We start from the raw sequence: 25296 nt of genomic DNA, 5'->3' as shown, positions 1-25296 counted from the left end.
ACTTAATTAAAAAAACAACAACAACACTATTGTTCAAAAGGGTCAGCTTAGGATCAGTAAGACTTTTTAATTGAAAATAAACTAACTTCCATTCAGCAAGGATGCATTAAATTTGCAATCACTTACAAAAGATTTCTGTGCTTTTTATTCGTCAAAAAAATTCTTTAAAAAAAAGTCTCTACAAAAATATTAGGCACAACTGTTTTCAACAATGATAATAATTAGGCTAAATAGGCTAAATGTTTCTTGAGCAGCAAATCAGCATATTACAATGATTTCTGAAGGATCATGTGACACTGCAGACTAGAGTAATGATGCTGAAAATTCAGCTTTGCATCACAGGAATAAATTACATTTTCAAATGTATTACAATAAAAAAAAGCAGCTATTTTCAATTGTAATAATATTTCAAAACAGTACTCTTTTTACTGTATTTTTAATCAAATAAATAAAAGCCCTGGTGAGCATAAGAGACTTTTTTCTTTGAACAGTAGTGTATATGCATTTCTTTACAATTTTTTTTATTTATTAATATTATTATTATTTCATTTGCTTTTTACCAATCAGATTATGGTAGTAAAATAAGATGAAAACTCTATATAGAAGATACACACGACTACACCAAAGTCGTACCACCAATAACTAGATGCAATTGTTGGAAATACCAACACCATACAAGAAATCAGTTCCTGAATGTGTTTATCGATGTCTTGTTGTGTAGCATAAAAGCAACATTCCACTTTTTTTCCCAAATGAAACTAACATAAGCAATTACCTCAACAGCTCCCTGACTAAAATGAGCATTTAAAGACGCTGGTAATCTCTCTCACACTGTGCTCTGTAAATGCAGCCATTTCGTCTAACATTTCCCTTTAACTGCATTTCCACTTCTGCAGTTATTCAGCTCAGCAGCAGTCACATCCATTACTGGCTTGTGATGATGGGTAATATCAGAGCCGTATACAGCTGATGCTTGGATGCTGAGTGAATATCGGTGATTCTGGTCAGTTAAATCACATTAACACTGGCAAAGGGTCTAATAAAGCTCACGGCTAGTCTGTAAGCAAGCAGTTACTTAAGATGATGCTTTTATCCAACCTCGATACTCCTCTTTTTGGTTATATAAGTCTTTCCTCTCACTTTCCACATCTTTTTCTGCAGATCCTGGGAGATCACCGGCGATGAGTCATGGGCGTCTGTCACTTGGCAGAGGGGCTGGAGGCTGGAGGCTGTGATGACGCTGGAGCGGAGAGCACGTCTCCCGAACCACAAAGACTCTTCCTCATCAGGCAAAGCTCTGACATTTCTAACTGCAGCTTTTCAAACCATGCCATCTACCTCACCTCATCAATATGCATGGGTCTAACCTCCATTTCACATCACATCTGGGCTGTTTAAGACCAGAAATAAGCGATGACATGAATCGATCTCAAGGATGACATGCTTTTCCTCACAAAAAAAACTTTCTATTAATTAACATTAATAATCACTATTACAATATAATTTTTTTTTTTTGTATTTATAGGCTATTATGCACCTGAGCAGCATTAAACAGTCTGTATAAATAATCATACAAGCCATGTCAGATGCAGCTTCTTTTCCACTTTTGTAGTGTGAAGATGCCTTTTATTGATATATAATTTTTTTTTTTTTATTGGTCATTTTTTTTTGGTAAAATATAAATATATAAAATAAAATAAAATACAAGTTCCAAGGCCCAAATATTGTTGGAAAAGTGGTGTTTGATCAATGCATTGCGACAATCAGTGTAAAGTACTTTTTATGTGATGTATTGCTAATACATAAATTGAAAAGTAAATTTTCTGATTTTATTTCATATATAAAATAAACTATTTATAAAAAAAAAAAAAAAAATCTACTGGTATATAATATTCATTATAAAAATGACCATTTAAATGCAATAAAAGTTTAATTAAAATGTTTATAAATACAGAAATATATCTAAAAAACAAATCTAATTATAATATAATAATAAACGTGAGCAATTCCAAGAGGGTCCTCGCACCTCGGTGCTCGGGCCCTAATTATTTGTGTTTATTTATTTACTTATTTAAAATAAAAGGTCAAAAATGTATAATGCGTAATACATTAATTAACATTAATTATACATATTACTTCATTAATCAAAAGTTACTTCAAAGAAACAATAATGTGTTTAAATGCATACATAAAATACATTATATATGCATATTACTTGGTGAATAAAAAGTTAATTCAAAGAAATAATCAGCAAATAAATGAATAAAAAATAAATAACGACATTTGAGAGATTACTTCAGAACAATGTAAACTCTATTGAATATGCCATTGAATTTACATATGGAACAATAATGTATAATAGGAATATATATTTTTCTTAGATTTAATTCAAATAACGATTTAACACATTTTACAAATAAATATAATACAAAGATATACATCAAATTTTATATTAGAGATCTAGATCTTACATAGGCCTATCAACTATTTGATTAATTCAAAGAAATAAGTCGATAATAAATAAATACATAAATATAAATATAATTGACATATCTTGATAATCAGAAAAAAAAAAGTATAATAATAGATGAAGCCTCCGGAGTCCTCCGGACCACCATCTCTGCAGTTTGCAGCCAGTGAGAAACTGCAGAAAAACCCAATTGCTTCTCCTCTCCCTATCATCAGCAAGGTGTCACAGCAAAAGCGCGGCGTCCATCAAACCCCAGCGTTACACTTTGTCCATTTAGCAGAGAAATCAGCTCTGACACTGCCAGCAGACCGTGAGGCTATTTATAGCTCGATCAGGCCTGCCTCGCTCCCATTGGCCAGAGAGCTCACTGTAGCAACACAGCAAAGCCAGAGGTCTGCTGAGCTCACAGGCTCCCGGTGTTTCCCAAGGACAGAGTTCCCACAGCGACTGCAGTCACCCGTCTCCCGTCCAGCCTCACAATGAGGGCTCAGTCTGGAGGCCAATGACAGCAGTGCTGCCTCAGGAAACCACAGACACGACAGATCGCACTCGCCAACAAGCGTTCAATATCTAAACAAACTCTATTCCTCACAATCCGCACAAAGAAATGGAAAATCGAAGACAGAAGCGTGGGAAGCCTTGAAGGAAGGGAGGAACGGAGACGAGAACCGCAGCATCGTGAGCTCTTTACAGGAACAGAATCAAAATTGTGCCATTATTTACTCTCCAAAACCTGTGTGCTGTTACTGTATCCATGGAACACAATAAGTTTAAGCAGCACTCGTCCATTAAACTACAGTTCAGCGACTACGACTGTCAGGCTCAAAAAAAGCACCATAAAAAGTAATCAATATGGCTTGTGAGCTTTATTTATGTCTTCTTAATCTATATAGTAACACTGTGTGAGTAACACACGGAAATCTGAGGAAACCAACAAAGCCACAGCTTTCAATTTAAAGCACTGTACTAGGCTCGACATCAATGGATGGTATTTAAAAAAATGTTGAATATTTTGTACTGGTTTTTCATTTAAACCTGTATAGAGCAGGAATGCTGCAGAACTCCCAGTTCCATCACGCCAAAACTTTTTTAAATGGCTTTCTGGTTAAATGCCTGAAATAAGGTTTGTGGTTATAACACAGGCTCAAGATATTTGTTACATTTTATTCTATTACATAAAATACATCAGAAATACCAAGGGCCTTATGAAATATGTTATTTATTTATTCATTTATTCATTCTTTTTCTGAATTCCATTTTTTTTATTCTAAAAAGTGATTTTTTTTATTTAAAATTTTAGAAACCGAAAAGCAAGTCTAAACTGAAATCAAGAAATTGATCAATTTTTTTACAAATTTATTAAATTTAACAAAAGCTTCATTTTTAGTGTCTCAAATTCCATGTTTGGCGTTTACAATTTTCTGGATTCCATTTTAATAGTTTAATTAAATTCTGAGAATCAAAAAGCGTGTCTAATTAACTGATTTTTAAAACAACAGGGCCTGATGGAATGTTTTATTTTTCCAGAAATTTTCCTAAATTCTGTCTTAATTTTTCTGGATTTATAATTTAATACATATTTATTATTAAAATCCATGGTAATCAAATAAAGACAATCACAGAAAAATCACGGAAACAGAAATTATAGGGCCCTACTTGTGATTATTTATTTTTTTTATTCACTTTAACTTGTCCTGAATAAATTGGACTTTGGGGGCACTGTGTTTTAACTCGATCTCTTGGTGTAGTTCTAGCTTTTTACTTCTGCCGATTGTATTTAGGCTTCAAAATTCATAACACTTACTTTTTTATTTGTGAAGATTATCATGATGAACAAAATGCATGTAAGAATCATAAACTTTTGTCAGTCACAGAGCTTATTTTCTACAACAATCCAAAAGCCAATAGAAAAAAATCTATTGGTTTTTTGTGGAGGATCTATAAGGTGATGCAAACTTCCAGGTAGGCCTACAAAAACAGCTCATCCCCGCAGCGCTCTTTACCGCCCACCCCGAGTCAGCGGCACTCGCCTCACCTTGACATGCTCCTGCAGCTGCGCTTCATGCTGGCGCGAGAGCTGCTCGTGCTGCCGCTGAAACTCTGCGATCAGGAGCTGCCTCTGAATCTGCTGTTTCTGCTTGAGGGCCAGAAGCTCCTGCTGCAGCTGCTGCTCGCGCTGGGCCGAGTCCGTCGGCGCCAGGGCGAACTGGTGATCCACACGCAGGTCCATGGGGATGGCAGAAGGCGGCACTTGCAGTGGCAGCGCCGCACTCACATCAACTGCGGAGAGAGAGAACAGAGACTCAATAAAAGAGAAAAACAACAAACTGTACAGTACTCAGCTTTTAAAACTGTGTTAAACTTTTAGGAAAAGCTTCTCTAAGTCAACATTCAAATGTCATTTACACAAACTAACTTTTAGGCTGCAAAAACGAGTCGCAGAGGTAAGTCAATTTTGCAAGAAAATACTGGTATGTACAAAGGCTATACATTTACATTATTTACATTGTACATTTACCACCACAGGTATCATTACCAAAACAAATGAATTAAAAATAAACAAATAAATCTGTCATTCTATGCTAAATATTATATATTAAATACTACATATTATAAATACTAAACACTAAATATTATTTAAAATTTAATTTATTTAAAATTAATTATAGAAATATATGCACAATCATCATTAATAACTAAAATATTAAATGAATAAAATAATTATTTGTTAAATGTATACATACAATAGTCATTAATACAGATCAATTAAAGGTGAAAAGGTTTTTTAGTTAATTTTTTTTTAATTAATTCATTCATCAATGTTCATTTAAATGTCATAAATGTCATTCATAGTTTATGAATGAACTCACACATACACACAATTTATTCATAAACTATGAATTGCTTATTTTCAAGTAATTTTGGTTAAAAGTGCATGGTAAATTAATAAATGTAAATATATAATTGATTTGAATTGTTTTCATAAATATGAAAAAAAAGCAAATAATTCAAATATTTAAAGATAACAAGAATCAAGGATTTTACAATACAGTGTTGCACGTGTTAGAAGATGAGAATGTGCTAGATCAAGTTCACATAATGCCAGTACCAAAAAAACAAAACAATGATAGCTAAAGCAACTGTCCTATCAAAAACATCTTGAACATTCCTCAAAACGTGCACGCAGAGTACAGTACTGCATCAGCATCATAGCGGCCATCAAAATAAACAGAGGAAAGAAACCTCATGTTCCTGCCACAGATCTTGGTTAGATTCACTACTAGCGAACAGCATCACTGGAATCAGGAAGCAGCCTGGCTTGCGGCATCTTCTTCAATCACTCATAACAGATAAATCTGAGGAAAACTAAGGAACTGAGCAATTACATTCCACAGCGAGGATGCTTGTGTTGATAAGTGACTTTACAACCTTATAGCTAGGTTTTGTAGGTAAAATGAGCAATGAAATTCAACACAATAAGTAGGACGTCATTAAACGGCATTTTATTTTCAACTTTCTTATTAGAAACTGTCTAATTAGTATTTTACTTATTCAAGCTTAGCCCAGGAATCCTTGAATATCACCAACACATCACTATAAACTAGGATTTTTACTATTATTATTACATTATTTATATAATTTCTGTAGCATACTAGCTCTTTTTCCAGGCTAAAACTAGGCCAAGGTGAACAAAGCAGACATGTGGTCTGCAATAAATGGCCTCTGACACCGTATTACATCCAGACCGCTGGCATGGGACCTCTTCATTTGTGCATTAGTGAATGGGAGAGGTTTTAGGGGGAACACTGAACACATTCATGCTTCAAGTGTCAGCTCCACTCATGGGACGTCACGATGCCCTGAATGCCACAAGTTCAAGGATGCTCCTCTGACCCCACAACAGACGAAACAAAAGCCCTCAGCAGAAGCCTCGAGGCCACACAAAGGCCAGCGTCAAAGGCTATTTGATATAATGGAATAAAAAACGCCCTTTAATCCTGACCCAATCATGTCATAAAATCATATTCATGACGCAAATCCTTGGTCACAAAGGGGCCGTTGATGCCCAGCCCCCTGAAACTGACCACTACGCTCTTTTGCAGTCCACGCTCAGCTGGACAGGAAGCCGTCAACTAGTGAACTACTTCCTCCACGTTTACTTTGCATCAATAAGCGGTGATAAGAGCATTGTTTATCCGTATATTTGCTGTCAAGAGACAGGCAAAACATATTTGAAATTCACCACCCAGTCCAAACAAAGCCCAGTGGCCAAAAAAACCCCAAACAACTATTAGCAGTAATTAAAATGCCAAAGAAAACCACAGCGCACAAGCAAACAGAAAACTCTAATTGAATGAATAAATACTGCTTTAATGTCTTTCATTCACAATGGCTAATTTTGGTTTGCTGAAAATGCAGTAGTTTAGATGAGAGTTCAGAAGGGAACAAACACTGGCCCAAACGGTGTGAATTTGAACTGCATTTGCCAAGGAAGTTGAACTGAAATGACAGGAAGGAGAATTTATTGAATTGTAATTCAAAAGAAATTCAACACAGTTAATCCATTTTGGGAAATCTATCTGTCTGCTTATACATTTGTCTGTCTGTCTATCCATCCATCATATCTACCCATTTGCCTTTCTTTCTTTCCATCCATCTACCTATCTACTACAGTATCTATCCATCAACAGTATCTATCCATCAGTCTGTCTGTCTTTCTATCCATCCATCGCACTATATCCAACAGTCTACCACCCATCAATCTGTCTATCCATGCATCCATCCACAGTGTCTATCCATTTGTCTTTCCATCCATCCATTTACAGTATATATCCATTTGTTTGTCAATCCATTTGTCTCTCCATCAGTCTATCCATTTGTCTTTCCATCCATCCACAGTATATATCCATCCATCAGTTTAAACCATTTGTCTTTTCATCCATCCATCCATAATATATACCCATCCATCTGTCTATCCTGTCTTTCCATCCACCTACAGTATTCTATCCATCAATCCATCCATCCATTTATCCATTCATCTGTCCATTCATCTGTCCATACATATATCCGTCCATCCACCTAACTATAACCATCCATCTGTCTATTAATTTGTCTTTCGGTCCATCCATCCAGAATATAAACTTTGAAACTTTCTCAAGCAAACATTCAAAGTTTGTCTTCATAAACTTTGCTTTTTAGTTACAGTAGTTACATTTTTGAATATCTTTGAATTTCTGTTCATTTTAATTCTACTTCCTTACATTCAAATTCAGGAATTTAAAAGAACATTCTCAATTCAGTTCATTGGCGCACAACTGAACTGAGAACTGTAAAATCCACTCCGTCAGCACCTCAATCTCAGCAGAGAGCGTGCAGAGGCAGGATGAGCCTTCCCTGTGAGTAAAGCCCAGATACAGCGCTACAGTTTGTTTACTAGTCTAATTATTTCTTACAGGGAGGATTAGCTAACATTTGCGTTAGGAGTTTGCCGACGGGCCAAAGGTAATCCCGGTCTTTGTTGTGCTCTCTGAGGATAGACGCTTGGCACACACTTAGGGAGACTGTTAGGACATTAATAACAGCCAGGGCACTACATGTTACAGTTAGGAGACACACTGGGGACAGAGGGGATATGCATTTCTACCCAATTAGAATGATGCAATATAAGCGTAAAAAGAAAAAATAACCCCTACAGCACTACTTCTGCAAAAGGGGATTTGCTGACATGCACAGCACTGGCCAAACATGCACACGGATACACACCCACACGCTCTACAGCATGAAATGATGGAGATTGATTCGCCAAGGCCATGAATGCGGCGGCCAACCATTACACTATGTACCTTGTGAGGAGTGATGCATCCTGGGACAGGGAGCACTCTGCGCTGCTATCCATCAGCAATGCATCACATTTAAGTCAGGAAATGGGTGCAGGTGCAACTCTACTGAGAGCAAGTCCAGGCATCTCTACTGCACAAACCGTCCTGCCTAAAACAATAACGTCCAGTTCTATAATGCTCACTTAAACAAGACAGAACTTATGGAGAGGCTCACAGACTGACACACACACACAGCTGAAATTAAGGTGCAAAAACAGCCAGCCAGCAGAATTTAGGGGTCTTGAGACGTGTTTTAGAACTTGACAGGTTAATAAAGACATATTTTGTCTGTATATAGTTATACTATATAATATGAAAAGTAAAAATATTATTTTAGATTTTTTATTTTGATTGTATATATCTCAAAACTAAAAAAAAAAATAATAATAACTCATATATCTAAAAATGATTTGCAAAAAGTTGCACATTTCTAAGAGGCTTTGTCAAGTTAACAGTACTTAAAACGGAAGATTTTTGATGTTTGATTTGGGACAAAAGACAGATCCTGTGAGATCATCCCAACACTCAACCAAAATTTTTAATACCAACAACTAAAAATGTCAACGTTTTACATGCTTTTCCCCCAAACAGCATACAGCAGTCTTTCCTGAGAAGCACAGTGCAGCTCCAGGCCCATGGCCCATCACCTCCCTCTGCAGAACACTGTCCCTGACTGACCCTCTGACCCTCTGCTGGGATGTGGAGCATAATGAAGTGTTGGGGAAGCATCAGAGCTGCGTGCTGATTACGTCAGAGGAGCCCCGGTTTTCCGCAGGCCACACTCAGATGAATAGAGGAGCGTTTGTTCTGTCCCATGGAGAGACAGGCCACACTGACGATCACAGACCAGTGTCCAGAACACACTGTAAAATGTGGATTAACTTAAGAATGAGGAGAGAAAAAGAGGTGGCCATTACACAACAGTACATGCACAGATATAAGTGAACAAACATGCCACATAAGATGCATCCAATTCCAAATGATTCATTCTAGAAACCGGAATATTGCCTTAATTGCATTATAGCAAGCTGGTTAGCATCTTGATATGACATGCATTTCCATATGCATGTAAACATAGTCATTGACAGAAAAGAGGAAAAAGGAGAAAGACAGAATGAGAGGGAGAATCATGAAGGAGAATTTACTCGTTCTATACAGAAGCCGCTATAAATAGCCCAGGGTAAGCCATCTTGTCCAGAAACATTGACTACAAATGGCACGAGTCACTTGTTTTTCAGTTTCCCCCGGGGCTTCACAGGAATTACACAGGAGCGTTCGTCAATATGCCTGTGTGTTGGCAGGTTACTGTCGCACAATAGCTGATCAATGAAATCATGTGATTGGCTGTCCATTCATGCAGTGCATGACAACATGTAGTGCCAGTGTCTCATGCTTTGAGCTGTTAACCTGAGAGACTCCAGCGCATTCGTGTTGACAGGATTCCAGAAATGCACAAAGATTGTAGTCTGAATTTCAAGAAACTTAAACTACCTCAAAGAAACAATGTCTTTGATAATTTTTCACCATATTTACAGTCCAACAGGATGCTGTTAGAATGCCTTGTTTCGAAATTCTCCTTTAAAGCACCACTGCCACATATATATACACACATATATACACATACACACACACATATATACACACACACACACACATATATATATATATATATATACACACACACACACACACATACACACAGCCGTTAAAAATCTTACAGATTTTTTTAATTTTTTTAAAGACGACTTATTCTTATAAAGGCTGCATTCATTTGATCAAAAATACAGAAAAAAACAGTAATATTGTGAAATATTATTAAAATTTTAAATCATAGTTTTGTGTTTTACTTTACTTTAAAGTATAATTTATTTCTGTGATGAAATGCTGAATTTTCATCAGCCATTACTCCACTCTTCAGTGTCACATGACCCTTCAGAAATCATTCTAATATGTAAGGAATAATTGACGACGGGGTGTGCATTATTTTTCTAATAATTCAACGGACCAAAGTCAATTATTCCGCTTATACTACGGTTGCCACACCTCAAGACATCGATCAGGTGATATATTTCAAGGCATTCGTATAGTATTTTTACTTAAATCGCTATTGTGAGTAGGATTATTTCTTCCGCATTTCATCCAACGCCTCCGTTGCCAATTCCAAAATGTCATTTTAAACCTAGTAACGGAGGCTTGAGCCGTTGATAACAGATTAATGCAGTTAATACAGTTAATAAGTAAGTTATGAGAGAGAGAGAGAGAGAGAGAGAGAGAGAGAGAAAATGACCTCTGTGCGTCTCTCAATAGTGTTCGGTAGCAATGTCTCTAGTTATAGTGAAACGTAGTTCCTTTTGTTCACGAACAGCGCCATTATTGTTACCTCGCTTGTGAGAAATCATGTAGTTTTAAGTTGTTTACTGATAAAATCGTCAGAGTAGCGCTAACAAAATTAGCGCGATGTATGCTAGTGTGTGTGCAAACTGTTATGTATGTGCGGTTTGTGAGGGAGAGAGAGCGGGAGAGATAGAGTATGTGATTTCCGTACCTAATAAAGCATAATTTTGTGGCAAAAACATGGACATGATCTGTCGTTTTTATCATATTGTTTACTATATTTATTTATTTGGCCAGTGTCGTTGTGGGTCTTGGTTATTTTGCTGTTGTAAGACCTTTGAAATAACAGAAATCATTTGGCGAAGTGATATGGTCATGTAATGCGGTCAAGAGCTGCCTGGAACTACGTTCGCCGTGCGTTTCCCTGAAAATAATTGCACACCTCAGAACGTTTGGCAGCCAATCAGATTCAAGCATTCAACGGCCCCGTAGTATAAGCTAATTTATTATCAATGGCGAAAACAGTTGTGCTGCTTGGAATGTGCAAAACTTTCATTCTTTGATGAATAAAAACTTAAAAAGAACAGCATTAACTCAAAACAGAAATCTTTTCTAACAATATATCTTTACTAGGACTAGACGATTAATCGAAAATAAATCGAAACTGAAATTGAGAAACCCTAACCGGCGTAATTTTCCCATGTTGGTTATTTCGTTTTTTTAATCCTATTAAGTACTGAGTCCGTGCTATACAGTATGGACGTGACCGTTGCGCTCGCGTCTCTTGCAGCATCTCGCACGTGAGTGGCTAAAACAATTTAATCTTTTACACGTCAATGTCAGTTCCAATCAGAAGACCCTGGAGGCAGGGCAAGTGTTGCGAGCTTTTGTTTACAGTAGCAGGTAGGCATGGCAACTTTTGTATTTGACAATGCATTCTGTGCATTCTGCACTGTGCTTTTATACCTTTTAACTTTCCTGAGTGCTGCGTCTCACCGTTTTAGACGCGTTCTGTGTGAACGGCCAGTAAGAACCTAGACTCTAGGTCCTAGAGAAAATATCCCACCTTTAGTATTTGCGTATAATTACAATACAAACCTTTTATGAACTATGAGGGCAAAAAATATATAAAAATTAATCGAGGTAAAGTGTTCAATTAATCGAGGTTTTGATTATATATATATATATATATATATATATATATATATATATATATATATATTTAGTGGTGTCAAAATTAGCGCGTTAACGCAAGCAATACATTTTTCAGTTTAACGCGTTAAAAATATTTAACGCAATTAACGCAGGGGCGGGGCTACGGTTGGCCACCCCACTCAAAACTGCTGCTTCTGTCACTTTTTCTCTTGACAAGAAGTGCATTTATTCAGTCGCAGAACGTCTTTACGACCACATCAAACAGGAGACGTTTCAGACACACGCTCCACTTCACTTCAGCGCCAGGCACTAGTCAAACGAGAGTGGAAACGGTATTGGGCTCGCGCTCTTCCATTGCACGCACAAAGGCGCTGGCCATAGCCTGTATTCTTTCATATCAAAGCGTGAAATAAACTATGTGCATGCAATGTCGTGGTCAATTAAGTCATGAAGTTACCAAAAAGGCGATTAAAGCTGCCTTAAAACTGTGCATGCATGTAATATACTTTATATGAGTCACATTTATGAATATGTCTCTAAAATGGTTTTCAAAATTGTCCTGGAGCAGCCCAGCACTGTCTCCTTCATCTAACACACCCGATTCAACTCGTCAGCTCATTTGTAGAGACTTTAAGACCTGAAGTGGGCCAGAAAAGGTGAAGAGAGTTGAGAGAAAATATGATGCTTGTCTAAACAAATATTAAAAAATATACTGTCTTTATGTTGTTTGTAAATTAATTTGAAGATCGAATGTGAAATTATTGCAATATAAAAGTATATTTAAAAACGTTAATGTTAGGTGGGATTAATCGTGATTAATTTCCGAAAAATGTACGATTAATTAGTAAATTTGTTTTAATCGATTGACAGCACTAATATATGAGACACCTTACAGGGAAAACATTGCTCACGCAAATAATTCTAAAATCAAACATTTCTATGGTTCAAAAGCTCTGATTATCTTTATATAAAATACAATGATTTTATTTTCTTTGATCTCTGTTCTAAAACATGAGAGAGTGATGGGGTCTTTCAGGCCCGTTCGGTTTTCCATCCCTACTCCACCATTCAGCCTTTAAATAAGTGAGACACAAAGTCGTTTATGAGGTCATTATGACATCAGCGGGGTTGCCGTGGCATCGGCATATGTGTTTACCAGCCGGGTGGCTCTAACGACCCCTGAACGTTAGTTCGGATGTGCAGGCTAAAAGCCAAATGCCAGCAGCTAGTGGAGCATTCTTAAAAAAATGTATCTTTTAGTCTAAACAGCCACTTAAGTAAAAGGCCTACACACTCAGCTCTTCCATACAGCCGTCCACACTTGGCACCAACCACGCATCTGGCCTTGAAAGGCACAGAGAAAGTGAATTGCAAGTGTGTGCGCGTGTAGAAAATCAAAATTCATCCAACAGGATGCAGCTCCCATTAAGCTTCACTGCAACATGTTTAGTCTTCATAAGACTAGAGCGCTAGCGAAATCAATCGATGTTCTTATCTTCCCCCAGCTCATGCTATCATCTATAGGACAATTATCTTTTCATCCAGTCAAATGCTGGAAGACGACACCAAAAAAATAAATCCTCAATGTTCCTAAACCCGAGCCCTGAGTGCTATCTAAAAAGCCTGGCTAACTTGTCCACCTGGATGGATGGGGCAGTAAAACTGAGCTTCACCGCAAGCCTTGAAATTTATTCCATTAATTCAAGTGCAGTGAAAATCACTGGTCACCGGCATCCATGCTTTACTTGGAGGCTTGCGATGAATGCGCAATTACAGCCTCTCACGCCAGGAGTGCGCTGTAATCACAGCTTAAAGAGATGTGTGTCGGCCCCTGTCAGAGGCGTATCCGGCAAATCTCACGCCAATGACGGCATCGCCGATCTAGCCATTAGCGAGACAAAACAAACAGAGAGTGAGCTGTACGTATAGACACGCAATCTTTCAGAGCAGTCCTATTTCTTGAGAGTGGCTGCTCAAAAACCCTAACGCTGATCAGAAATGACATGTTTAGACTAAACGGAGGATAATGTATAGCCGCCATCGCCAATTACTCCATTCAACGGACCACCGTATCCATAAACTCAACCCAAACATGCTAATGTGCCATTATACAATGGGTCCTAACCAAATATTCACCCTCATTATGGTGAGGTCAAAGGGTCAACGGCAGTTCCTGAAAAGCTTGATGTAAAAAGATTGGGATTTTTAATGATGCATTGAATAGTTAATTTTGATCATAAAGCAGATAAAACTTTGATTTGCTTATAATTAAATTAAGTACTGAATTAATTCTAGAGCTGAGTGACATCACAATATATTTATGCAATACACACACACACACACACACACACACACACACACATATACAGTGTTTCCCATGCATTGATTTATTTGTGCCGGTCCAAAACAATATCAAAACTGACCACCACAAATAGATTTTTTCAAAAAGCTTTGACTACATTGAATAAACAAGCACTGCACGTTTCAAAATCGAAACCCGGTGCGGGTGTTTTTATATCACTGTATTTCTGGAAAGAAACCGACTGCGGTAACGCTGTTTTGTGTACAGCGTTACCGGGGAAACCTCTATTTCTTGCACTCTGAAAGAGAATGAATTTGCATAATATATATATGGGGATGGGGATTGCCACCACAAATAGAGTGTAAGGCTGTGGGTAACACTGTATACATACATACATATACATATATATATATATATATATATATATATTAAACTAAATCCTACATGTATACAGTATAAATATAATGTGTATATAAAAATAGTTTCGTTTTTTCATTTGGCTATTTGTTAAAAAAGGTTAAAAAAAACCTTTTACGTCACTGTAGAGCAATTACATATCAAATATCATCAAAACAAATTTGTTTATATATATATAATTCATTATGAAACTTCTAAAAACTGAAGTTCTGATCAAGTTGTTGGCAGATAGCACAACTGATTAGCTACATCAGGAAGCAACAAGCCCTTCATAAGAAATACAGACAAGAGCTTTTATCAGATCTTTCTCTCTCACTGCAAGTCAAGGTCTCTCGCCCTCATTTAGACTCCACCTCTTAACAAGATGCTCCAGGCATTTCCCTCCAATAGTGGGAGCGACCAGCAGCTGGAGCTATTTATATCCTCAGGTCCCCTAGCAGAGCAGCAGCTTGACTCGGCACGGCTGGATTAGGATTAACTTGTGCTTCCAGTCCATGACAGTGATCATATGAATGTTCTGCTTAGAGCAGGTGGAAATAGCAAAACAGTACATATCTTAACATCTTTAATCACTTTGTTGATATTCATTATCTCGATATGTCTGTATTCACTCTGAAATGGAATTTAAAAAAAAAGGACTAAACCGTAAAAATCAGAACCGATATAACAATAAATAGTAAAAAACAACAACAACAGCAATATCAGATCAACGAGTACAAATAAACCCACCCCTAAATTACATGTAAAACAAAAACTGTCATTGGTCAATTTTCATGTCGATTAGATAGTCTAATCTTGATGGCAAACCTTTTGTCGGTAATGTCTATGCATGAGACTAATGGAAGGGTAGACCTCTCAGCAGATTGTTCGAATGAAAGCTTTTCCTCATTAAAACTTCAGAAAAGTAGAGAGAAAAATGAGACGGACATACTGGATGTGAATGAAAACAGTGCTGCACGCTGGGCTGCTCTGTGAAGCCACCGGCCGATGGTCACATGTGCTTTTAATAGGCAGAGGAGAGAGAGAAGGGTTGAGCAATGCCCATTCAAATGTGAATGGCACTGAGGTAGGACACTGCGGGCTCCTGGATGACTAAGAGTGTGTGTGTGTGTGTGTGTGTGTGTGTGAGAGAGGCTGTGCACACACTGGCCAACACATTCATGACAACTTTTCTACAATGACACAATAAGGATAATGAGACACTAAAATAACAAAATCTTGCAAATCTCTCTTTCTTCAAAGTATCTCACAAAATACGATATGAACGTATAGCATGATATACGTTTTAAATTTAGAAATGTTATATAATGTTACACAAAAAAAAAAAGTGTTATTTTAGTATTATTTATATACTAGAAAAGTATTCATGAATATTTTGAAGTAGCTTTTATTTTTATATTTTCAGTATTGGTTTTAATAATTGTTTTTCATTTTAAAGTTTTAGTTATTTATGTGCTTTTGTCTTTTTTTTTTACTTGTTGATTTATATATTTATATGGTATTTTAGTATTTCTTAATGTTTTAAAGGTTTTATTTTTTTATTTTGCAGTATTCACTCATTTCATTTTTTTTGTTTTAAAGTATTAGCAATTTTATGTTCTTTTGTTATTTTTATTTGCGTTTTTAATATATTTCTATACTATTTTAGCATTTCTTTGTTTTGAAAAAACACTATATTTTCAGTTTTCATTTTATTTTTTCAGTTTTTTTATGTGCACTTATTTTTATTATCTTTTTTTAAAAATATGTAGTATTATGTAGTATAAAATACGATAGTATTTATTAATGTCTTGAAATAGCTTTTATTTTTATATTTTCATTTAAGGTTTTTTTTTGTTATATGCTTTTGTCCTCTATAATAGTATTTGTATTTAGTTTTAACTCATTATAATTTTAGTTGTAGCCATTTTAGTACTTCAACTTAAACTTAAAATTAAAAATGTTTTCTTTGGTAAGTTACAGAGCTAAATAAGTTTAAGTTTTTCATCTCATCACTTATTTTTCAAAAATCAAAAATAGTTTTAGTATTAGTTAAGAATAACAACACTGGTTACTGTAAATTCATCTAGACAGTTTAAAAAATGCTTAAAAAAAGCACGTGGTTATGCCTATTGGATAATGGGATAACCCAGTGAAATAAATACTTACAAATAAAATATGTACAAAATAAAAAAAAGTTCATATTTCTGATTATTTTAATCTAAGAAGTTGCGATTATTCATGATAAAATAATACATTTAAATAAAAACAAAAAACAGATAGTTTTGGCTCTTAGCTCTGATTGGATGAGCCACGTTCAGCGCCGTTGTAAAACAGCCAATAAACGTGCACAAGTGACCTCATCAGTTCAATTGCATATTAATGCGGCAAGTTACAATGTTCCTCGGCAACCGTAAACAACTAATCTGCGCTTTGTGATGCCAAACACATTTTAATAACAAGTTCCTCGTCTTGACTTGTTTGGGACACGTCCCGCTCTGCATTTAGCATTAATCCATGTTTCTTTTCCGCTCTCACGCGTAAAGAACGTAACGCAGTCCTGGATGCATCTACCGCGATATAAACGGTACAGCAGGATCTCTACCGGCCGACACGTCCGTCATCACACCGCCCAGCCCTACTTTCCATCCTCACCAGACAGATTGTCCAGGACAGAGACCCTGCGCCACAAACACAGCCAAGCGGAACACCTCACACACACACACACACACACACACACACAATACAGTGAAGGACTGACAATAAAGTGCATTGAAAAGCTCTCATCACTCACTAGAGAGCGTTCAAGGATGCAGCGTGCGTGTACATGCACACCCACGCCAGAGTGTTAGCGTATCTCAGCACCACGCAATAAAGCCATAGTCTTTACACACCCGTCCGTCCGTCCGCCCACTCAACCTCCCTCTCTCAGAACAGCCCGTACAGAAACAGCGCTTACCCATCAGCCCCTCAAGTCCAGAGCAGGGGAGACGGCAGACAGCGAGCCGGAGGGGTTACGACTCTCGGGATACACGATGCCTCTAACAGCGCTGAGTGTGGCTCTCTCGGTCTTTCACATTCCCCGTCTCGCTCTCACTGACTCTCTTCCCTCCGGCTGTGTCTGTATCTCACTCCGTCACCCTTTGCCCCTCCCCTCTCTCTCTCTCTCTCTCTCTCTCTCTCTCCCGCCCTTCCTCTCAGCTGGTGACATCACAGAGCCGTTGCAGGCATGCTGAGTGTTTATGTGCACTGCTGTAGTTTCCTGGAACACGGGGCAGATTCACAGAAGCTCCAAGACTCCCTCTCCCTCTCTCTCATTAGCACACTACTCTGCTGTTTACATAGAGCGGAACGGTGACCACCCACTTTTTTAGCGGCTTTAGTTCGGGGAGTATTTTCCCATTCATTTTCTCCAAAAAATAAATTTAAAAAAATCTGAAATACAGAGTTCAAAACTAAAACAAGCCAGCAAGCTCTGAGGTGAATCACAACATTACATGTGGTTCAAAGGAAAAGGTGTTTGATCTGGGGAAAAAAAAGGTGTTTAATAGCTTAATTCATTGAGTAAATGAACTACTCAACACATAAAGCATTGTGGAAAACATGGAGGGAATCGGAAAATAATGCTTTAATTTAAAAAATATTGACAAGTGTAAGTTTTTAGAATTTAGTTATTAAAACATTAAAGGTTTAAAATATACTTTAGGAATTAAAATGAAGATAAGATTTAGGGTTATATCCAAACTTTCAAAAACATATTGTAGAGTTCACACTGAAAATGGTTTTGGGCAGTAATTTTCTTTCCAACAGTAAACAAATATCAAATTAAAACAATTACAAAATTACTTTGTCTGTTAAAATTTATGTCCTGATCAGTTTATACATTATCACTGAAGTAATTAAGAAAGTAAAATCTTAATTTTATTGCAAAACTGTCAAAAAAATATATAGCAGTGTTCACATTGAAAACACTTTTTGCACCAGTTTGAACAAAGAAAATTGGCAGGGGCTATTTGCACTAAGTGTAAATAGCGATAGAGGCTATTCACACTAAGAATAGCGATAGGTGTGTGTGTATAATGACATGGGTATGACATAGGTATTACAAGGAGAAGGTGACTTATGAGAACATTACCCCATGTCCCCATATTTCAAATGGCTTATAAATAATACAGAATGAGTTTTTTTTTTTTTTGAGAAAGTAAAAATGCACAAAGCACATGTGTAGGTGTAGGCCAATAGAATATATGGTTTGTACAGTATAAAAACCATTATGCCTATGGAATGTCCCCACAATTCACAAAAACAAATGTATGTGTGTGTGTGTGTGTATGTATTAAAAAACTGAGCTCTGATGTGAGCAGTGTATACTTTGTTTCTAAAATAATATCTCTGGTTTCTCTTCGCTAATCAATTTTTTAGGTTACAAATGTAAAGATCTGTACAGATTTAATTTAAAATATGTACATAGAATATGTAGAAATTCTAGTGCTGCCAAACAATTAATCGCGATTAATCACATAATATGTCTTGAGTACTGTGTATATTTATTGTGTATATACAAAGACAAACACATGCATGTATACATTTAAGATAATTGTTGTTTATATATAAAATATATTTATTTATTTATATATATATATATATATATATATATATATATATATATATATATATATATAAGAATATACATTCATATACGTGTAAATATTTTTTCAAATATATATTGTATGTGTGTGTATTTATATATACACATAATAAATATACACAGGACACATACATATATTATGTAAACAAAAACTTTTATTTTGGATGGGATTAATCGCAGCACAATAAATAAATTCACAACAAAAAAATTGGTCTGTTTATACGTTATTGCTATTTAAAAGTAAAACATGTTTAATGAGTATGATTTTTACTTTCTAAATTCTACTGTTGTGCTCCATAGAACATCTGAAAGTAAGTCATAGTGGTCTGAAATGACAAGTTTCATTGTTGAGTGAACTATCCCTTTAAAAAGCTATTTATGAGACTAGGAATGGGAAAAAGCAGTTTGAACACACATCTCATCTGACTACTCATTTAACATTCCCATTCCCAGCAGGCTTTATCCAGAGCTCATTTGCAGTTCCTCTCGAGTCTTTCATTTTATTGATCGATTGACTCATTGGACAGGAATATCTTGATGATCATGAGCTCAAACGCTGCGTACAGCCATCGATCTTCTCCAGCATATTGTTCAGGGAAATCCCATAACTCTTCAAACCTTAAGCTATTTATTTCGCAATCGCTATAACCACGACAAAAAACAAACACAAGTAGCAAGCTAATATAATAACGTAATGAAATATTTGGCATGAGTATCCTAAGTTGGTTTGTCACCTAATTAATCTGGAAGGACTTGGGTCGCAATTTTTGGGAAGAAAAAAACACCACGCATGATTAGCTCTTTCATCTTTGAATAATTGAAGGTAATAAGAAAGCTGGAGTGCGAGGTGCTTCAGAAAAATCACAAATGAGAACATTAGAGGCGTGATGGATGGAGCGTCGTCGTGATTTTGAGCGGCAGACTTCATCATGTGACACCACACACGCCCCGTCCATGAGCACGCTATTTTTTTGGAAGACTGTGTGTTTCCAAAAGGTTCGAAAGAAGTGAAGAGCAGGTCCCTCTTCACGGGATAGCCTGCCTGACAGGTCACGTTGGTAAAGCCTGGCGCTTAACAAAGCAGAAAATCAATGGCACATTTACTTGGGCTCAATGTTAATCAATACGCAGTGTGTACAGATACGGGCACAGAAAGACCAAGAGACAGGGAGAGAAAGAGAGCGCTGAAATATTTATCCTACAGATCCCTTTCATACAGCGACGCCAAGCAAACAATACCACACGGCCAACACCCAAACGAAGTGCTGCTGGATCCTTTACAAAGAGCCTGGAGCATTAAAACTCAGCTCAGCCCAAAATAGGGAGAGAACACAATCCCAACTCACATAAACAAACACGCACTAAGATAAATCTTTTCCACATCACAAAACATGTAATGTAATCAACATTCCCTCTTCTTCATATTAGTCAGAGCACTTTAGCGCAAGGGACAGTGTAGTATAAATTAGGGATTGACAGTATAGCTTATGGCACAGTAACGGTACATAATCACAAAACGTGAAAAACAGTTATTTTTGATGATGTATTAATTTTACTTCTGCTCATATGCAGGAAATATGAGCCGATTCTTTTAGGGAAATTAAGACATTTTGCCCAGCCAGTCTAGATTTATTCAAGAAAGAATGAGTCTTAAGAACTGATCCTTTTTAGTGAAACAAAAACATAAAGCCTAACCAGTGCAGTTTGATTGAAAAAAAAGATTTGTATAAACCAACTCTTTTTGGTTAATAAAAACGTTCAGTCCAAACTGTCTAGTTTGATTCGAGAAAGAATGATTCTTAAGAACTGATTCTTTTTTGTTAAACAAAATCATACAGGCAAACCAGTGCAATTTGATTCTAAAGAGAATGATTCTTAAGAACTGATTCTTTTTAGTGAATCAGAAACATACAGTCCAAGCCAGTGCAATTTGATTAAAAAAACGAAAAGATGGACATACAGACCAACAAGTACTGTTTGTTTCCAGAAAGAATAATTCTGAATGTTCTTGAAGGAAAAACAACAACAACAACAACATACAGACCAACCAGTGCAGTTTAAGGCATTAAAAAATAAATAAATCAATCAATCATAGGCGACATCTTGAAGCGCTACTTGCTGATTAAACACACTCTGAGGAAGGTCGAAATGCATCAGTGTGCAGAGTTTTTAAAGTTTAGATGGCCAGAATGAATGAATGAACGAACAAATAAATGGCCAGAATAAATAATGAATATGTGAATAAAGGCTTTTTAACTTTTTGGACCAGAAGAAATGTCTTGGATTCTTCTTTTTCGCAAAAAACAAACAAACAAACAAACAAATAAATATTTTTTTTTGATGAACCAAAAACATGTAGTCCAACCAGTGCAAGGGAAAAATAAATAAATAAATAAACAAATAAATAAAAACAAAAATAAATACAATAAAATTGTATGAACCTATGCAGGAAGATTCTTAAAAACCGATTCTATTCAGCAAACAAACAAACAAAAAAACATACAGTTTAACCAGTGTTTGATTCCAGAGACAATTATTCTCAAGAACTAATTATTTTTAGTGAATTAAAATATACAGTATGCCCAGTGTAGTCCGATTACTGAATGAATGCATGTATGTATGTATGTATGTATGTATGCATGTATGAACTAGGTATTTTAAGTGAATTAAAAATAAATTGTGATTCAGACTCACTTACTGAACCGCAAGTTATATTTTTTGCTTGTTAAGCATATACACATTTTGGACCAAATATTGAATTACATTTATGCAACCTCTATAGTAAAATTAGGAAAAAGGCTAAAAGCAACTGAATGGCAACATGCTAATAAACAACTCAGTAACAGCAAAGCAACTACCTGGGGTAACAAAACTGGTGAGTTTAGCAAAAGGCAACTAGAACTCACATTTTCTTCAGTAAATGTCAAAATCTAGTTGGACCTGAATGATCAGAACATGAGAGGCCATGACGCAAACACATCTCTGCTACAAACTGATTCGAGAGATAACAGGCACGTAAACACAGCCGTGGACAAAAATAGCCCTTGTGTAAAGCTCAGGTGGGAACGAGTGAGAGTCAAGAGTTCTAGCTGTGATGTCAGCAGGCTACTTTGATCAACAACAAAAGTGGCCATTGAAAAAACACCTGGGTTTCATACACATGGACCTCGGCCAAAAAGTGAGGCAAAGCTCATGCAAAGCAGCTCCTGCTCCCCGAATCATGAAGTCGTGAGTGGGAAGGCCTTTTCCATGACAGCTTTACAGCCCATGATAGCTCGGAAAGCTCCCGGATACAAACTCCTTCATCCTGCCTGGATTATTTTAGTTTGAACAACAGATCTGCTCTGATAAACAGGGCAGAAATTGAAAGCATTTAAAAGTCAGTGGAAGACGGGGAAAATTTACCAGGATGTGTGGAGGTGAGCGGAAATGTTGCTGGATTTCCACTACACCGTAAGAATTAAAAGACACTCGAAAAATAATAATAAAAAAAAAAAAAAAAATGAACCAATTGGAGAATCCTGGAAGACTGCAGCATTTTGAAGAAGAAAAAAACAAAAAAAAAAAAATAGCCTATTCTAATAATATATATATATATATATATATATATATATATATATATATATATATATATATATATATATATATATAAATAAATCTTACAAAACCTTATAATGGTGTTCCTGAATGAACGCTTGACAGTCTTTAGAGACTAAACAGATATTCTAATGAATAAATAACATAATTAAAAAATAATAATAATATATTATTATTATTATCATCATTCTCATTATTGTTTATTATTATTTTTATTATTATTATCATCATCATCATTGTTGTTGTTATTATTGCCATGTTGATAATTGCACAATATTGGCAAAATTGTTCAAATTGGGCAAAAATTTTCTCCCAAATCGTACAACCATATTTACCACATTTTAGGAAAAAATGCCAGAATAATTAATATAATATAATATAATATAATATAATATAATATAATATAATATAATATAATATAATATAATATAATATAATATAGATTAACTTACAAACAAAAATATTATTAATTTTGCTTTTTATTATGCAAAATACAAATATGTACTACAAATAATAATAATAACAAAATTACATAATTTTTATTTTGCATTAAAGTGTAATGATTGTTTAGTGATCAAAGTGTCAAAAAGCAGAAACAAAAAATATTTTGAAATTATTTATTTATAATTTACAGTAACAAAAACAACGTATATGCAAATATTTTTGAAAAATATATATAAATATGATAAATTATCATATAAATTATATATAAATGATCATTACTATTATTCTTACTATCATTGATGTAAATACGTATTATAGTCTAATAGTCCTTTACTGATCAATGTGTCAAAAAGCGAAAGATAATAAAATCAGGGTATTGCACATGGGTTATTGAGCACTCAAACATTAAAACAATCATTATCAGTCATAAAAAATAACATCTGTCGATCTCTGTTGGAGATACTGTCACTTACTCCTCTGTGCCACTTTAATGTGCTAAAATGGGCTTATGGATATAGGACACCCTCTCTCTCCACATTTCTCTCCTCCTTTCAGCAATGCAGGCCAGAATGGTAAATAATGCAGTTCCTCTAATGATCAGCTCTGAATGGAGAAATCTGCAGCCAGCCAAACAGATGAGGGAAATAAATAAAAGATGGATGCTACAGTATAAACAAGAAGCCTCGCTGTACTCAGGGGGAAACGACAGACCTGAAATACAGAGGGAGAGAGAGAGCGAGAAAGACTGCAAGAATGATATTTTCATCCATTCCCCTTAGGGCACTGAAGCCCAACTCCAAATATGTGAAATACGGTGTCATTTATTATTGATTTACGCTATTTATAATCCTGCCTTGGTGTGTGTGAAACTGTCCAGCTGCAAACTCACAGAGCAGAAAGAGACAGATATAACAGCGTTTCATTACAATCAAACACGTGAGGCCACAGTCTCCATCTGTTTCATACGCCAGCGATAATAGTGCTCCCTTCAAACCTGAAAAGAAACATTGGTGTAATGATGGTAATGTGTAATGCCTGAGACATTTACTTAAACCCATTCTGAGCTGAACTATGATACAAACGGCTGATAGCACAGAATAAAATATGAGCAGAATCAAGCCAGCGAACCTCATCTGACAAATCACAAGTCTAAGAAAAAGTCAATTTCTCCATGTGCATTACCAGACTAAAATCTGGACACACACAATTTTTGATTAGCATTATTTGCCATAGGGCTGCAAAAAAATATTTTTATATAAAAAAAAATAAAAATCATGTAAAATATGTCTTAATGTGATTTATTATAAATTTATTATAAATAGATATGTAATTAAAATGGAGTTGAAATGTAAAATAAAATTGTTATTATATTCCTATATATATTCCTATATATATATATATATATATATATATATATATATATATATATATATATATATACACACACACACACCATTACGGAAGTTCTAAGCGGCCATACATTATTAAATTTTTCTTTCTTGTTTTCTCATGATCAAGACTTAATTTTCTCACGATCTCGACATAACGAGTTGTTTTCTCGACATTACTGTTGCTATAGTAACGAACGCAACCTTGACACGAACATTTTAAAATACTTAACCTGGCTTAATGCGTTAATTGAGTGTGTTTTTAAAACACAAAACTCATTATATACACATAGTAATTCATATATATACAGACAAGAAGATGAGCCCATAATAAGAACGCAATTCATTTAATTCCGCGTTAAGCGTTTTCCTCCCATAGAATATAGGTTTAATGCGTTAAGGCAGTGTTTTTAAAAGACCAAACTCAGTAAACACATCATTAATACATCATTCCATGTATAGACAAACAAATAAGCCAATAATAAGAAAGCAATGCGTTTAACACGTTAAGCGTTTTACCGATAGAAAACAGTTAGGCTATAAGAAAAACGCGTTGTGCTGCTTGTCTGTAGCCTACATAGGCTATTATAATTATATATATTATAATAATGTGTTTACTGAGTTTGGTCTTTTAAAAACACTCACATTGAGCAACGTTAAGTGTTTTGGAATGCCCCCTTTGA

General features: G+C 35.6%; 1 protein-coding gene across 6 annotated transcripts in view; it reads right to left on the bottom strand.

The window, feature by feature from the left end:
* hdac4 (histone deacetylase 4) overlaps nt 1-25296 on the bottom strand; it is a 255008-nt gene that overhangs the window by 99879 nt on the left and 129833 nt on the right. For 5 of the 6 annotated variants that reach the window (XM_058787006.1, XM_058787010.1, XM_058787011.1 and 2 more), the window contains one exon: nt 4506-4750. In XM_058787006.1, coding sequence (XP_058642989.1) covers nt 4506-4750 — 245 coding nt within the window. Of the gene's footprint in view, nt 1-4505; nt 4751-17495; nt 18965-25296 lie in introns of those variants that run through there. The other variant, XM_058787008.1, reaches the window with a different exon arrangement.

This window comes from Onychostoma macrolepis, chromosome 09, assembly GCF_012432095.1.
Source record: "Onychostoma macrolepis isolate SWU-2019 chromosome 09, ASM1243209v1, whole genome shotgun sequence".
Taxonomy (NCBI): domain Eukaryota; kingdom Metazoa; phylum Chordata; class Actinopteri; order Cypriniformes; family Cyprinidae; genus Onychostoma; species Onychostoma macrolepis.
Note: the sequence above shows the minus strand (reverse complement) of the source record. Positions and strands in the feature narration are given on the sequence as shown.